This window comes from Homalodisca vitripennis, unplaced genomic scaffold (genome assembly GCF_021130785.1).
Source record: "Homalodisca vitripennis isolate AUS2020 unplaced genomic scaffold, UT_GWSS_2.1 ScUCBcl_11870;HRSCAF=21307, whole genome shotgun sequence".
Lineage (NCBI taxonomy): Eukaryota > Metazoa > Arthropoda > Insecta > Hemiptera > Cicadellidae > Homalodisca > Homalodisca vitripennis.
This window is the reverse complement of record NW_025787982.1, coordinates 1-18015: the sequence shown is the minus strand read 5'-3', so window position 1 is coordinate 18015 and position 18015 is coordinate 1. Positions and strand designations below refer to the sequence as shown.

The 18015-nt window shown below is 34.5% G+C and overlaps 1 protein-coding gene across 1 annotated transcript; it reads left to right on the top strand.

Annotated features, from left to right (window-relative positions):
• Positions 1 to 15309: 15309 nt before the first annotated feature.
• Positions 15310 to 17846, top strand: LOC124374969 (the record flags this gene model as incomplete). The annotated part of the gene is made up of 3 exons (XM_046833105.1): positions 15310 to 15481; positions 15828 to 15968; positions 17727 to 17846. Coding segments are annotated over 3 exons (433 nt in total), but the record flags the coding sequence as incomplete, so codon positions are not given.
• Between the last annotated feature and the right edge of the window lie 169 nt (positions 17847 to 18015).

The window sequence follows — 18015 nt, the reverse complement described above, 5'->3', positions numbered from 1 at the left end:
TTTATAACTCAGAAGAGTATTCAGGGGTTTGTCGATCCTCCTATCTGTGGGGACATCTGTGCCTGGAGGTTCTACGGACGAGATTCAAGCTGGTGGTGGACTGGGAAACATTATTTCTTCGTAGTATAAGAAACAATAAAAATGACATGGAAAACCGTGTTTTATTTTCATCAGATTTGGAGAACGGAAATTGAAATTGGATCAATACCAACTCAACCCTATTTCAGACCACCTTCTCCTAACGAGATAATTGAGATTGCAAGTGATGTATAAAACTGTCTCACACGATTATGCGAAGTCAAGAAATTATTGGAATCGCATTTGGTAAAAATCGGAATAAAAAATAATAAATGCGATCGATGATTGTCCCCACTAGTACGTAAATGGTTGAAAAAGTTATGGGGCAGCTTCCTTCTGAAAAACCACCAGTGGAATTGGTCTAGTGAGCAAAAGCAGTGGATGCCATATGATGTGGTTGTACAAAGTTCAATTGAGTGAATTAGAAGGCAAGATATACAATCATGCAGAAAAAATTCAACAAACGAAATAAACAAAATATAATGGGAAGAGGTTTTGATGACTTCCATGCTGTGTAGCAACTTCATCTAAAACTTGTATAGAATTATAAGTATTATAAAAAACTGCAACCATGCCATTACTCAAAAATAAACTGGAACTGAGTCTGTACCTTTTAAACCCTCCTCTACCTCCCTTCTCCCCCTTCCCCCTCCTCTCCTCTTCCTCCCCCTCCTTCCCTCTGCACTCACTCCTCCCTCTCCTCTCCCCCTCCTCTCCTACTTACTCTCCTTCTCCCTCCCCATCCTACTCCCCCTCCCCTTCTCTCCCCCCCACCCTTCCCTCCTCTGCCATACACCTCCTAACGCCCCTACCTCCCCTCTCCCTCCCCCCCACTCTTCCCTACTGCTCCCTCTCCCCCACACCTACTCCTTTTCCTTCCTCCCCTGCCCTCTCCTCTCTCCCACCCCCCCTCTCCCTCTACACCCCTCCTCCCCTCCCCTGGCCTCTCTTCTTCCTCCCCTTGGCTCTGCTACCATCCCTTCCCCCTCCCTCTGCCCTCCTCCCTCCCGCCTGACCCTGCCTACCCCCCCCCCTCCCTCCCCTGCCCTACCTCTACTTCCTCTCCCCCCTCCCTCCCCCCCTGCCCACCCGCCTCCTCTCCCCTCCTCTATTACCACTGCTCCCTCCTCTCCCCCCCTCATCCCCCCCCCCCTCTCTCTCCCTCCCTCTCCCCTTCACCCTCTCTCTGTCCCTCACTCCCCCTACCCCACCTTCACCCCCCCCCCCCCTGCCTACCCCTCCCACCCCTCATCTCCCCCGCTCCCCCTTGACCTCCCTCCCCCTCTCCCCTTTTTTTTTTCCCACTCCCCCCCCTGCACTTGTCTCCTCTCTCCTCTCTCTTACCCCCCTCCTCTCCCACTGACCCCCTCCTCTCCCGGCTGCCCCTCCCCCCTGCTACCCTACCCTCCCTCCCCTCACTCCTCGGCCCACCCCTCCTGCCTCCTCACTGCTCTCTTCCCATCCCCCTCCTCCTCTTCTCTCATCCTTTCCCCCTCCTCCCCCCCCCCCCCCCCTCCTCTAACCTCCCCCTCCCCCCCTCTCTCTCTTCCTTCTCCCCCCCCCCCTCCCCCCTCCCCTTCTCTCCTTACCTCCCTACACTCTCTTCCCCCCCCTTCCCCCCTCCTCTCCCCTTGGCTCCCCTCCCCTCCTCTTACCTCTCCTCCTCTTCCTCCCCTGCCTCTCTTCCTCCCTCCCCCCCTCCCCCCCCCTCACCCCCCCCTCTCCTCCACCTCTTTAACCCCTCTCTCTCTCCTACCCCCCCTCTCCCCCCCCTCTCACCTGACCTCCCTACGACTCCTCCCCTCCCCCCCCCCCCCCTTACTTTCGCCCTTCTGCTCCCCACTCCATCTCCTACCCCGTTGCCTTCACTGCCTCTTACCCCCTCCCTCTCTCCTCTCCCTCTCCCCTCCCTCCTCTTACCCCTTCTCTCCCCCACCCCACCCCTCTTCCTCTCCCATCTTACCTCTCTACCCCCCTCTCCCCCCTCCCCTTCTCTGCCCTGCCCTCCTCCTCTCCTCCCCCACTTACTTCTTGACTCCCTCCTTTACTCTTCTCTCCTCTCTGCTCTTTCCTATTTTACTCCATCTTCACACCCTCCCTGCCCCCTCCTCTTCCCTCTACTCCTCTCTTCCTCTCTTACCTCTCCCCCCCCTCTACTGCTCTGCCCTGTGCCCTCCCCTCTCCCCCCTGCTCACTCACACCCCCCCCCACTCCTCCTCCTCCTCCCCCTTCTCCCCATACTCCTTACTCCTGACCTCCCCGTTTTTCTCCTCCCCTCCTCCCTCCTGCCCCTTTTACCCCCTCTCTCTCTCCACTAACCCCTCACGTTCTTCCCTCTCTCCTCCCTTCTTCTCTCCCTCCCCCCCCCCCCATCTGCTCCCTCTCCTTCCCTCTTCTCCACCCCTCCTCCCCACCACCTCCCTGCTCCCCCTCTCCCTTCCTCCCCCCATTACCCACCCCCCTGCCCACCTATCCTACCCACCCTCCCTCTCTCCTCTCCTCTACTCTCCCCCCCCCCCTTCCCTCCCTTACCCTTCCACCCTTGCTCTCCTCCTTCCTGCCCCCCTTACCCCACCCTCCCACCTTACCCCCCCCTTACTCTCCTCCAACTCTCCTGCCTCCTCGCCTCTCTCCTCCCTGGGCCCTCCCTCTCACCCCCCCTCCTCCGTACCCCCATCTCCCCCCCCCCCCCTTCTGGCCCTGCTCTTGGGCCCCTCCCTCTTCCCTTACCGTTCTCTTCTCCCTCTCTCTGCCCCTCCTTCTCTCTACTTCTCTCTTCTCCTTTACCCTCTGCCCCCCACACCCCCCCTACCTCCCCCTTGCCCTCCCCCCCCCTCCCCCTACCTCCTCTCCCATGCTCCCCCTACTGCTACTCCCCATTCCACCTCCCTTCTCTACCCTTACCACGCTCCCCCTCCTCTCCCCCTCTGCCTTACCACTCCTCCTCCATCATGCCTCCTCACCTCCCCCCCTCTCCCCCCCCTTCCTCCTCCTCCTCTCCCTGACTCTCCATCTAGAAACACCCATCCCACTTGAGATCCAAACGTAGAGTGATTATAGGGCTCTTGTTGGATTTTACTCCGAGAACATAAACAATATACAACTTGTTAGCAACATGCAAAAGTCTATTTTTGGGATTTGGAAATACAATTTCATTCCGAAACCATGATACTTCAATGGGTTACTGGGACCCTATTGAAAAACTTGAAAAGAGGTTTAAGAGAGTTACATACTATCGTTGAATCTTAGTATAAAATTCTGACGATTTCAGATCTTTAAAGACGGTTGACAAAATATCAATTAATCTCAATTAAATTCTACTTGGATAAAACCGTTAGTGTCTTCTTTGGTTTTTGAAAAATCGATGCAACAAACTTTACAAAAAGATCGTCTTACTTCAACTCAAATGAAAATGTAATTGCATGAATCCACCGAATCTCAGAGCCGTTGATGTCATCGAGATACACTGCCAATATTGTCAACAACAGTTTGTTCAATCATGTTGGTCACTCTCACAAACATTTGGAGAAAGCAATCCATATACTCCTTTTCCCCTAATGTACAACACGGCTACATAATATCTCAATCAACCTCAAGAAAAACACTACCATACCTCTTCGGAGCGGTTTACGATAGATTCACAGATCACATTCACCACTTGTTGACCAAAAACCAACCAACTGCCTCCAGAAAACCATGCCAAACAACATAGTCTATTTAGATCTGATCAGTAAAATTCACAAACACATACATACTCACAAATTGTGGTAAATAAAAACGCGTGGTGGCGGTGGCCGGGGGACAGCGATGACATGGTGGTTGATTCGCGCGGGCGGTTCTGACTACCGTACTCACATCTCTTAGTCGCTCTCTAAAAAATTTGCGGTGCGGGACAGCGAATGACATGCGTTGGGTGAATTCGCGCGGGCGCGTTTTGTCCACCCGTACTCACAATCTTAGTCGCTCTCTAAAAATTCTGTCCCAGATTGGTCTCTCACGGTTGGTCCCAGAACCGGTCTCGGGGTGCTCTGTCCCCAGCAAAAGGCCAAAGTATACTACTTGGTAAAACATCTTTTTAAAAGAATCTTGTGTTGGAATCAGAACAAAGGCAGTGGCTTCAATACAGTAAAGACGTACCATGGATCAGTGTTTTATTAAAAAACAACTTTTAATGATTCTATGCCATTCTCAACATATGTCATGAAAGCAAAGTCATCTGGTAGAACTACCACTGAACTACCCTTACTAGAACCAAAACAAGAAAGGAAAAAATTAAAGCTTCAAAGACCTTCAGAACTTCTACCCTACGTTCCTCCTATCCATATGAGTTTTACAAAAAAACTAGACTATGAAGGGGAAACCCCCGTGCTAAAAAACAAGGAGTCAAACTATTACAAGTTGATAGTGCCACCAGCCTCAAGTATCAGAGGCCAAAAACGAAGAAGGAGCAGACTATTTAGAAAATGGTGGGAATTGTTATGGAAACAGACTTGACTAAGTAAAAAAACTCTGGTTGTTATATATTCGTGACTATTCCAGAAAGAGGAAAACAAAATAAATTATTACTTTGTATCAATAAAACAAAACTTTCTTACTTACACTAGTTTAATTATTCCGGTTTCTTTAACCCATCTATTTTAGTTTGTGGTCAAGGGGTACAAGTCATGACTTAAACTTTTTTTAATAATAACTTTACACCAAAGCATTTTAAAATGCAAACAAGCATGATAAAACTTTTCAGTTACATAATCAAACACTACAAAATATTTTTGATTGATCTACCACAAATGGTTAATAATTTTTTTTTCTACAACTGACTTTACAATTGATTTTCTCAGAAACAAGTTTTTTGGACTTGTACCCCCTTGCTTATAAGCCCTTCATATCCGTTGTTCCAGGACTTATTGTTCAACTATGGTAGGAGTCTTCAATGTTCAGGTCTAAATGGTGTTGGAATGATGTAATTTTGGAGCTATTCAAACTCTTCACTTCGGATTCTGGTATGATAAATATCGGCCCCCAAATTGTCGACAACTGGAACACAAATTCATCAAATTTTTATTATCACTTAAAAACATTTTTCAATTTTGCCCTCAACGTTTTTATTGCAGAGAGTTTCGGTGATTGATATTTTTTTGAATAAATTCTTGTTCTTTTTATCAATTCGAATCTGTTCTTAAATTCTTTGATTAATTTTATTTCGATTTGATCAAGTTTTTTCGATTCTTCAGAGTTACGTTCACCATTTAATTAGAAAAATTTTGAAAAACGTGACGTTGGAACGTAAAACGTGAACGTTGGAACGTTAAAACGTGAAACGTGGAACGTATAAAAACGTGAACACGAAACGTAAAACATGAACGTGAAAAACGAACGTTGAACGTAAACATCGAACGTGAAAACATGAAACGTGTGAAACGTAAACACGAACGTGGAAACATGAACGTGAAACGTGGAACATGAACAGATTTACCGTTTTCTGTTATTTTCATAATGTAAATAAAATTAAGATAATATAAAAATTGTTGTTTGTAACAAATATTTTATCAAGTAGATTTGTCAGGACCAATGAGCAGCATTTATTTTAGAAAATTTATTCAAATATTTTCCATTTTTTAGGTTCCAAGTTAGATTAATAAGTTAAAAAAAACCGCTGTCTTCTTTCCAAATTTTATCACACAAAAACTCAATAAAGTGGTTAAAACGCATTCGAATCCCACTTAATTGTTATATATCGGTTCTGGAAATAATGATCATCTTGTTTAAAAAAACACACAACATAATTCAAATTATTTCTTATAACTTGTTTATCAACCTTTGAAAAGCATTGAGAGAAAGATAGATACAAGATATGTTTTTGTGACGAGCTTACGAAATTTCTTAATAACGTCCTGATTTACCAAAAAAATACAATCATCTAAAAAAACGATAAACGAATTGGGTTTACCAGTCGCTTACGGTACTATGTCCTCAGAAGCATTATAAAAATGGGATTTTCTTTGCTTAAGTCCTGCTCAATATTTTTGAATCTTTGTTGTAATTTTTTTGTATGCGTCTTTGTTCTAAAGATTTACTAAAAACATTACAAAATTGGAATAAGGAATCAACTATTGTAGATAAAATTCATTATAAGTTGTTTTTCCACATCCACTTGAACCAAACAATTAACTATCTGTTGGTTTATTTTTCTATTTTCTTCAAACGTTTGAAGTTTTATTGATTCTTTTTGCTTTAAAAATTTCTCATTTAAATATCGAAAATGAAGTTGTTCAAGTTGACTTCAGAAAGCTCAAAATTAGTTTTAGCTTGGATCATCCTATTGATTTAGAGGAAGAATAAATTATTTTATCGGTTTAAGCGGTTTTTATTCTGTACAAATTTTGTAATAAATATTAGTGAAAAGTTCTCCTTAATGTATGGATTTATGAGAAGAACAATAACAAAATATTTATGGTTTAAATCAAAGGATATTATTCCTTCGATCAAAATATAAAAATTCCTTAAATATTCTCTAGAAAACATTAAACATCAGATAAAATCTATAAACTTATGACGAAAACAGTTTGTAATGCAAAAAAAAATTAATCTCTCTAATAAAATTCAAATAAAATCACCAGTATGAATAATGTTGTTCAGCAATTATTGTAGATTTTTATCTAGGGTGTGTTCAAGAAACTATTGAGCCAAATCAGACCGTATTTGGAAATAAAACGGGCCAAAAAATTTTAGGACCCGTTCGATGTAATTGAAGTACATTGGTAATATCGTGATCCTTAATAGTTTTGTAATTTCATACCGAAAACTTCACAAAGAATCTGAAATTTTGTACACATTTTTCCCAAATGTTGCTTATGGATCAAAAATCAGTGAAAAAACCGAATGAAATCGATAATATTCCGATTAGAAAAATTATTAAATAGATTCAAAAAATCGTTCTAAAACTATACAGACTTGAGGGGAAAATTTATTAAATAATGACAGTAAGTATAAAACAACAATATTTTTAAGATGGTTCGAAAAGAATGAAGAATCAAGGGCGAGCTATTGAATAGCTTACCTTCAAAACTTTAAAAAAAAACACTGTTTTTATCAATGAATCTGGCCTTTATTCTCCGAAATAGAAATGTTTCTATCTAAGATGGGAGACCGTTTGTAGATCTAATAAATAATTTAACTCAAAAATTCAACAAATACAAAATATCTTAACGATTGTTGACGAAATTAAAAAGAAATTTGGTTCAAAAGCTAAAGATGTTGCAGAAATTTTAGATATGAAAACACGAGGCAGCTTATCATAAATAATGTCGATATTATGATAAATAACAAAAACCATGTTGGAATGCTATTAAATTCAGGAGTCTATCCCCATAGAACCCTTATCATTCTTCCATCATGACCACTGTTTTTATAAATGATCTGGTCTTTATACTGAAGAATAATTACTAGTTAAAAATGTTTCTATCTAATGGAGGTCACTTGTAGACCTTACTTCAATAATCAACTAAAATGCAATAATAAAGGGACATATGTAACGATTGTAGACGAAACAATGTAATCTCGTTTATGGTCTAAAGATGTTTGTTGAAATATTAGGTTTATGAAAAAAACAAAAAACGCAGTTAAATTAAATGTTGTATGATAATGACAAAATTCAATATTTTTACTTAAAAAGGCAAGGGGCTCAATTCGTATGGCCCCTTAAACAAATATTCATCATGACCACTGTTTTTATCAATTGAATCTGGGACTTTATTCTTTAATTTTGTGATCACAATAAAAAAGAGGCAAAAATCTTCAAAATATTGGTGTTAAAAAAGAGTTAGTTTTGCCAAGTATTCGTAAATTGGTGAGTACAAACTTGAAAACAAAGAATAAATATTTAGAGGACGAAGTTAAACACTTGCTAATTAAAGATGAAATAAAAACGGAAATATCGCAAAAAAAAACCCCCCCCAAAAGTTGTAAAAATTGACTTAATGATTGCAGGACCTTGTTTGTAAAGATTTTTAATAAAAAAAAATAAACACCCATGTTTTTGTATTAAATAAGAAGAATTCACATGTGGGATATTCCTTATTACGTTATCAGAGATCAAAAGAGAGAAATACCGAAAAAGATTAAAAGAACTTGAAATTGATTACCCAGAAATGGAAATTTTATTAAGACATGGAGATCCAAATAGTATAAATTCTACAACCCAAGATGAAAGATTCTTTGAATATTTTATACAACGGAAATCCATTTTACTACGCAAATATTGCAGAATCTCGACTGCCTGATTTTATAGAATATATTAAATTGCACGATGAAAATGTTTAAACTCTCGCATATGATATTTTGTCTGTAAATGTTTAGCATAAACTAGGTAACCATTGGTTAGAATATTGTTTTTCATATTCACAAGGACGTTTAGTTTTTATAACTTTCGCATGAAAATGTTTTTAGCACAATCATTGCAAAAGCATCTTTTCTATCTTTACTATACTGCCAGTTATAGAAATTCATAAACATTTTTAATTTCTTTACAAAAGTAACCACTTTTTCTCTTCTAAAGTTAAATTTGTCCTTTTTAACATATAATTAATCATGATCTTACCAATAAACAGTCTTTTTCTGTTCTTTTCCTTTAAAATTTTGACACTGTACATTTCTTTTGTGACTCCATTTATATAGAAAAATTATTACACGATGGAAAAATGTTACTAAAATTTTATTAAAACTATCGAATTTGATATTTTGTCTGTAAATGTTTTTGATGATAAGGTAAACATCGATGGATTTTCGTTCTCACACTCGCAAAGAGTCGGTTTTCTTTTGACTTTTTCTAATATCCTATTGCACAATCCTAAAATATGTATGTTTTTTATATTTACTATAATGCCAGTTATTCTTAAATTCAGAAATATTTTTAATTTCTTTACAAAAGTAACACTTTTTCTCTTCTAAAGGTAATTTGTCATTTTTCGTATTAAATTCTCTGTTATATTTTCTACGACAATCTTTACACATAGACCCTATTTCCTCCTTTTTTACTTTATTTTTTATTGATGAAATTCTTGCAAAATATTTATATTCTTGACAAATTTTACACTTCTTTTTGAGCCTCCATTTATGTACAAAAAATTATAGCTTTGGACTTTCTCAATTCATATTCATAAAACTTTCCGGTTATTTCTTTTCATTTATTTAAAATCCTTTTAACTATAAGTTACAGGATCTGGGTGTTAATTAATTGATAAAATCACAATGATTTCTCTTGACCAAATTGTTCTTATATTTGTTCGAAAATGTTTGTTTTTTTACTAACAATTCTTACCATGATCATTGATTTAAATTTAGTTTTCGTGTGAAATTTCTGGTGGAATATACTTGATATACGGTCTGTAATTAAACTCCTTTTCGGCATCCTTATCTACGTTTTGGGGGCCCTTCTTTTTTAATTTTTTTTTGTGAACGTATCGTTATATTTTTTACGATTTTTGAAAAATATCGATCCTTTTAAAAGTTTTTATTATAAAAAAAATTTAAATTTCATTCTCTCATTTTGAGTTCTGTTATTTTCTCTTACAATATTGTTTTTCTCTTCTTTTTTCAGTAGATAAATCTTAATGTTGTTTTTTCCTAAAAAACTTTTTTTTAAATTTTTTTTTTTTAAAAAACAAAAAAACCCTTATCTGTATGAAGTAGGTTAGGGGGGTTTGGGGATTAAATTTATGGCATCTTTTATTTACCCTTCGAAAGCTTTTAAAATTTTCCCCCCCTTTTTTTTTTTTGTCCCCTTTGCCCAAAGCATATTTTGGGGAAAGTATCAATAACATTTAAATTTACTTAAATCCATCTTTTTTTTGATCTGAATAGTTAGCCCATTTAAACAAAATCTCCCTGCCCATAAATCGTCAATTCCTAATGTTATAATTTTTTTTTTTTTAAAAAACTTTTTTTTTTCTGGTGCAGGGAATTTCTCAGCTTAAATTTTCTATTTTTCCCTTTTATTCTTAATTCTTTTTTTAACGGTTTTTTTTTGGTTTTCTTTATAAATTTACTTTTGGGTTTGTTTTTACTTTTTTGAACATTTTGCGAAAATTCTTTTAAATCCTTTTTGAGTTTGAACAATTTTAGAACCCTATTTTTTTCGTTTTTTTTTTTTTTCATTTGTGGCAAGGTAAAATTAAATCTTTTCTTCCTTTTTAAATTTTAAAAGTTTCCAAGTTTATTTAATTCGTTTTAATATATCAGTTTTTGCTTCTTTTTTTTAAAAGCCAAAAGGTACTGTATCGATCTTTTTTTCTGGGGACAATTCTCTTATCTTTCTTTAGCTTTTTCAGTCCCAACTTGTTTATTTAACGGTGTACAACTCATGTTTTTAACTTTTAAATTACTGCCCTTCCCCTAAATTCTTTTTTAATCTTGAAAAAAACATTTCTTCAAGTTTTCGATATTTATTGTTTTATTTAAAACGCTTTTTTTAAATTTCCCTTTCATTTTAACGGGGTTTTTTCCCTAGTATTTGACGGATTTAATTTTGATTTTAAACCACAAAAATTCTTCAAAAAACTTCGCTTTTAATCATTTTTGGGGAATTTCCCTATTACCTTCTTATTTTTAGGTGAAACATTCTGTTTTTTTGGAAAACCCTTTGTATCAAAGTTCTATATTTTCTTTAAAAATTTTTAAAAAAGGATCTCTTTTCTTTTAAAAAGGAAAAAAAACTTCTTTTATCCATGAAAACACAGATTCAAATCGGGGTAAAAATTCTTTAATTTTTGTAAAAAAAATTACTTTAAACAATTTTGAAGGTCGGGAACGGGAAAATTCCTATGAAAATTTGGTTTGTTAAATTTAACCTTTTGTTTTACATGTGACCGCTATACAGTTTCGTAAAAGATTTAAAGCATTTGAATTTGTTTTTTCCCTTGTTTAATTGAAAATTTTTCATTTCCAAGTTTAATATCACATCTTTTTCCCAACTTTTTTTTTAATTTTTCCAAAAAAGAGTTGTTCTTTAACTTGAAAAACCCCTTTTAAAAAGTCCTTGTAGCTTTGGTTTTTCATTTTGTGTTAAAATAAAAATGTATTTTTCAAAAAAAGGCCCTTCTGATCGAATGCAATAACTCTATTCACATGGGTTTTAAAATCATACCTTGTTCCAATAGAATTTTAAATTTCTTGAATTTAAAAACGTATTAAAATTTTTTTCCAGTAAAAATTTTGCAAAGTTTTTTTTTTAAAAAGTTCGGGGGCAAGAGGTAAATTTCCCTTTTGATGTTTTTGTAAATTTTTTTTTGGTATCCAAGATCAACTTCGAAAATATAGCCTTAAAACTTCGTCGCCGTGGGGTTCCAAAAAATTTTTTTCTTTCCAATTTTTTTTTGTATAGTTTTGGACCATCCACTTGATTTTTATATGGTAAATTTTTTCATTTTTGGCCTAACCCCTAAAAAGGGTTTTTGGGATCAAGTAAACAAATAGTTTTCGGGTTTTTTCTTATCAAAAACTTTTAAATATTTTTTATTTGCTTTAAAATATCGTTTAATACATTAAAAAAACCTCCCGGGAAACCTTTTTTTTTCATTAAATTCATATTTAAAAATCACTAATTAATTGTAAATTTTTTTTTCTTTTTAAATTTTAAAAAATTTTGCATCCCATGCGAAAACTTGGGGGCTGGGTTAAAATAATGTGCGGATCAAGTTTTAACAATTTAAACAAATTTTCCCAAAATTTTAAAATATAAAGCAAACAATAAAAAATCTTGGAAAATTTTAAATCGGATTTTAAATTTTTTAAAATTTTTTACTTTTAATTTTTTCCCCAAAAATTTTTGTTGTGTTGAAATCTTTCTCAGATATTTTCTCTTTTTTAAAAAATGAAAAAAAATCTTTTAATTTTAAATTTTTTCTGTGAATCAATTTTTTCCCCAATACTTCGATAAATTCGTAAGGAAATATGCCTTTTCCAGATAGAATTTTAAAAATTTCTTTTTCCCTTTTTTGGTTGTCTTCTAAAATTTCTTTAAACCCCTTGTATAAAATTTATTTGAATGTTTAAAATTTTATCTTTTTTGAGGTTTTTAGCTAACTTTTCAATAGAGATGCCTTTAAATCTAAAAACGTATCTACAAAAAAAAACCCTTTAAAATTTTTGGTTTTTCATTTTCAAACTCATCCCCAAATATCCTGAATTTATAAATTTAATTTATATATTTTTCATTTTGTGTTTGCGATAAAAAATTTAACATTACCATACGGGGTTTTTCCAATTCTTTTATTACAAATGGGGATGAAATTTCATATTGGGGCAGAAAAACTGGAATATTTGAGGAAATTTTAGTTTTAAAAGTTAAAAGTTTAAATGAGCTGCCCCTCAAATTTTTACCTTTTTTAAATGACAATAAACCTCGTATTTTTTTTCTTGTTTGATTATAAAAACCCTACATTCAAAAATTTGACAAAGACTAAAATTTTTGGGTTTCGTTTAATTTTTCTTCTTCGGTAAATTTTTAAGGGGGTTTTTTTTTGAATTTTTACTTTTTAGCTATGTTTTTTTGATTTTTTATTAAGTTCTTCAAAAAATTTTTGCAGGAACTTTTGGCAAATTTTTTTCTTTTTTTGGCTCTATAACTTATTGGTTTTTAAAATTGCGTTTGTCACTTTTAAACACTAAAATTTTGAGTAAAACCAAAAGGAATTGTTTAAACTTGGTTGAAACCCCATTTTTGGGATTGTTTTGCATGTGGAATTTTTTTAAATTTATGCTTTCAAAATCCATATAAATAACGTAAGGATGAAAAAATTTCTTTTGATAATTAATAAATGTTTTTTTGACCGGGGAAACGGCATAATTGGCTTAAAAAACTTCTGTTGTTGCAAATTTCTAAATGATCTGTTAAATCTCCAAGGGTTTGTTTAAAAAAAAGGCTTAAAAAATTTTTTCCCCCAAAAATTTTTTTTTTTTTAGATAACTGGAAAAACATTTTTTTAAAACTTTTTTCAAAACATTTTAAAAAAAATTTTCTTTTTGTTTTAAAATACCCCAAAAAATCAATTTTTAACCGGGTCATAAAAATTTTTGAAAATTTTTTAAAGGAAAAAATTTAAATTTTTCATCAAAATATAGATTTTTAAGAATTTTTGGATAATTTTACTTTGGTTTTTCGGGTTTCGTTTTTCAAATAATTGGATACCCCTTTTTAAAAAACCCCCATACTCAAACCGAAAATATTTCGTCATTTTTCAAATTTTTCTATTGCTTTGGCTCTTTTCAACATTTTTTCGGGTTTTTTTAATTTGCCATCGGATAGGGAAAAAAAAAACAAAATTTTATCTTTATTTTTGATTTTTTAAACAAGCTTTTTTTTCTTTATTTTCTTTGGAAATTTGAAATTTTTGTCCCCGCGTTCATTTTTTGTGTTTATTAAGGGTCAAAACTAGTTGTTTTCAGCTTTTAAATGTTTCCCTCCAGAACCTTATTTGGATGATTTGTTGTTTTTCGATTTTGTTAAAATTTTTTAAATTGCTTAGTAATAAAGTCGTTTACTCAAAAAATTTTTGTTCTTTTTTAGGGGAAATACATTGGGCAAATTTTTGTTTTACCGTTACTAAAGTTCGTTCGTATTGCATTCCAAAAGGGGGATAACCTTTCATTTTTAAAATTTTTTTGAAATTTTTCGATTAAACTTTTAAAATTTTGGGCCCCCAAAATTGAAAGATAAAATTTTTAAAAATTGGGCATGGAAAATTTTCGTTTAAAAAATTTTTAAAATGTATTGCTTAAAAGACCTGTTTTTGAGGATAAAAATTCTACATCAATGATATTTTCGGTTTTCTTTAAAAAGTTTTTCAATTTCTTCGATCATTTCAGACTTAGTTTTAATGTTTGTTTCAAAGGGCATTTTTTAAACGAATTTATTTTAATTTTTTTATCTTTTTAAAAAGATTTAGATCTTTTTTAAATTTTTCCCTTTAAAAAATTTTTTTTAATTCCGAATTTTTCTTTTTGTACATTTTTTTGACCCCCATTTTATTTTCTTTAGCCCAATTTCCCCAAAAAATTTAGTTCTTTTTATAAATTTCTTTTTTTTCAAATGATTTTTGAATTATAAAAAATGGGTAAAAAGGGTGTTTTAAAAAAATCTTTTTTGCGGGAGGGCAGGGGTTCCCTTTTTTCCCCTCCCCTTTAAAAAAGGGAAAATTTTTGACTGTCCCAAAAGTGAGCTAGAACCCTCACATTCATATCTACTTATATACATACATTATATATACTATATATATATATATATATATATATATATAAAAATTATATATATGTATACATATATATATATTTATATATATTTATATATATATATATATATATATATATATATTCATTCAAATATATTCACAAGTTACGTCATAATAATAAATAATAGTTATTACTATAGTAATAGTTTTAATAGTTCACAAGCACTAAACGTAATATAAACTAATAAAACTGTAAAAACATAAACTGTCAGTGAGCAGGAACACTAGAGATAGAACTTCACGAAATGGCGGCGCTTCATGAAATGGCGGCGAGTAATTAATCGCTTTGGGCGTTTCGAGAAGTACGGGAAACAAACATGAATAGAAAGAAACAGCTGTTACCGATTGATACTTCTCAAACGTTCAGTTGGCACGTTGGCTAATGGCATTAGGCAGCAAAAGTGACTTTCTCTACCATCTAGCAGCAAATTCGAAACTATTAAACTATCTAATAGTTGTTAAATGTAGTTCCCGGTATAACTCGCTATGGGCGCTGTAGGACTTTTATGCATGCGAAGTAACTCGCTTAATATGGCGTGCAAAGGGTTAAGACAGACATAATATGTAGTCTAACATTTTTGTTTGAATTCTAAGCAAAAAAGCTAATTTTTGTAAACTTGAGTCTTTATCCTTCATTATCCTTGTGAACTGCTTTCAATATCACAGTATTTTCAGCATCCATGTTTTTTAAAATCTAAACAGAGAGTATTTTTAAGCAGCATGCTCTTCAATTAAATACTCTTTGACAAAATAACAATGTAAGGATAACTGCTAAATAAGGATAAAATTTGAACAATCCACTAATGTCTGTACTGAGTTCTAGACAAGTGGCAAGACAGTCTCTGTTACACAAGATCTACCTTGCTCGTGGCTATTCTGGGAAATATAAAGCACCCACTGGTAATATAAACTGTAAATTCTCATTCTGATGAAGCTGAAATGTCTGCAGATGAAATATTTGACGGGGGAAACAGCAGAGGGACTGGGCGACTCTAGGGTTCATCCGAGCGATCTGTGTGTCCAGTCCTCTGTGTCAATCTCTCAGCTCTCCGCCATGGTTGGATCTACTCTTCACCATTGCTTCGTCCTTCGAGTCACCATTAGTCAAGCTTCCTACTCAGGTGATTACTTCTGCCACTTGTCTTTTACATAAAAGAAGTATGTAGCATAAGATGATTTTTCATGAAGTAGGATTAAAGAGAGCAAAAAGCCAGGTTTTTTAAATGAGAGATTAGAATAGTACAGGAATAGTAGGCTTGTCTTTACCAGATTGGAAGGTATTTCCTCTTCTTAAAAAAAAAAAAAATTTAAATACACAAATAAATGGAATTTATCATGCTTACTGGGCAATTGATAAATCAATATGCCCTGTGAACAGTATTACACAGTATTATGTTATTAATTTAATTACCATAGCGGAGGATACTTAGTATTAATTCTTATCTGACCTCGAGTGGTGTGTTCCAGCTCCAGACATTCAGGCTGCTGCGAGCAGTTCTGCCAACTGGTATTACCAACCAGGAGCAGCGTTACACTGTGTTGCAGAGGTTGTTTCACCTGCTCGGGGTCTCCGCTCTTACATGCCAACAAGACGTCAGTTATACACAGGTCAATGTGATTTTTGGTTTGATGAAGTTTTTATGCTAACAGGAACACTAATTCTAACCTTCATTTTTGTCGTTCTTTTTGCAAAACTCCAAAGATTTGAAAATACAATTAACCTATAAAAAGGTTAATTGAAAATTTCCAAATTTCCAAATCAAGAATCAAGATGGATGGTTAGTTTGGAATGTTGGTTGTAATTTTATAAATTTAAATGAATGATGAAATGTGTTGATAAGCGCTAATCTTGATAACGGCTGGACCAATTCGGTTAATTCCTTATGTAAAATATCATTGAATCCAAGGAAGGTTTTTATGAAGAAGAAGTTAGGAAAAGTTACCTGGAATATTTTGGAATTCAGAAAAAATCTTAGTGTTTACGTTTCATAATTCAAATTAAACTGACACTAAACAGCTGTTGACATCTATAATTCGACAAACTTTGTGAAACATCTGTTTACATTTAAATTTTATCAATAATAAGTAAACAGTGCTTGATCGATAGTGTAATGCAGATAGTAAATAAAACATTAATATATACATTTTACTCCAGATTGTGCCAGTGACGAATTAAAATCATCTAATGCATTAAATACTGTTATAAAACTAACCTTAATGAACAAAGTTATGAATGTTTTCACATAAGTTACTTTAAAATGGTGGGATATTATGATATTACATTTTAACAATGGCTTATGGAAAACAGAGAAATGAATACTAACGATCCATTCTTTCCCTGGCTACAGTCCAAAAAACAAGTGTAACGCAAAACTTTAATAATGATTATTTTGGAATGTTGCATAACCTTAATAAGGATTTTCCTCTTATACCGAAAGTACATAAGAAGTAGGTAGGACTTCCCCTAGGTTGTAATAGGCTTTTCAGTTCTACTTATGTGTGTATTTTCATCATTAGGACCATGCACACTCAAACTATGTCAACACGATTTGACCAAAATAGATTTCCGAGAACTAGGTAATCGAATATATATAGTATTTTGATCTAGGCAACATGGCAAGCTAAACTGTGACATAGTAGGTAAGTGAATTTAAACGGTCTTAAGTAGGCACTTTTTAAACGAAGTATGAGGCATCTCAGTCCTATGTAAGTATAATATATTTTTTCTTCGTCAGAACAAACAAGGCAAACTCTACTATGGTACTGGAAATATTCTTAGACCTGAAATATATGATAAGGATTGGAAATATACGCTTTTTGACCGAAGTAAGTTTCTGAGACCTGTGTGATCCGATATTTGTTTTCTTGATCGGGGTGACAAGGCAGATTCAGCGGTGATGTTATGTATATAATTAATTAGAACCAGAAATGCTCTTACAGGTGCCAAACATGATATAATAATTAAGTTAAACTCTGATACTATTTACCATGAACTTAAATAATATCTACCTGATGTATGCCTACTTATGTTTTAAAGTTTTTATAGGACTCCCATCATAATTGCTTTTACTAAGTAATATAAGGACTTCGGTTCTAAAGATTGCGTGCGAAGCCGCGGGTAACAGCTAGTATGATTATAAAGATTTGGATAGGTGAAGAAATTTTATAATATCTAGAGTGATTTTCATTCCCTTTACCTGGGGTAAATGGGTATGCTGATTTAGAAGATAAGACTAATCAAATTCATGGATTTTTCCAATATTGCCATAGAAAATTCTAGTGGTATCATTAATTGAAATTTTAAGAACCCTGATGTGAAAATTAAATATATGCTTTTGATCATATGGACCATACAATATGTTACAGGCAATCTACGTCCTGTGTTCCTCACTGCTTCCCAGACAACCACTGTTGTTGAGGAATGTATCACACTGCTCCGCACCTTGTACAATGAGTGGACCCAGGTTTTCAACTTGGTGTTAAGTGGTACTTTGGCTACAGCTAGTGACCTTCTCTCTCACCCTTACTTAACCTACAGGCAAGTCTAGTACTGATTATAACCACCTCAATGTTGTCTACAGTTACAGTACACTGACAAAAAATTGAATCTTTTTCAGAGCCCGATGTCAAAAATAGTTATTCATTTATTTTGGAT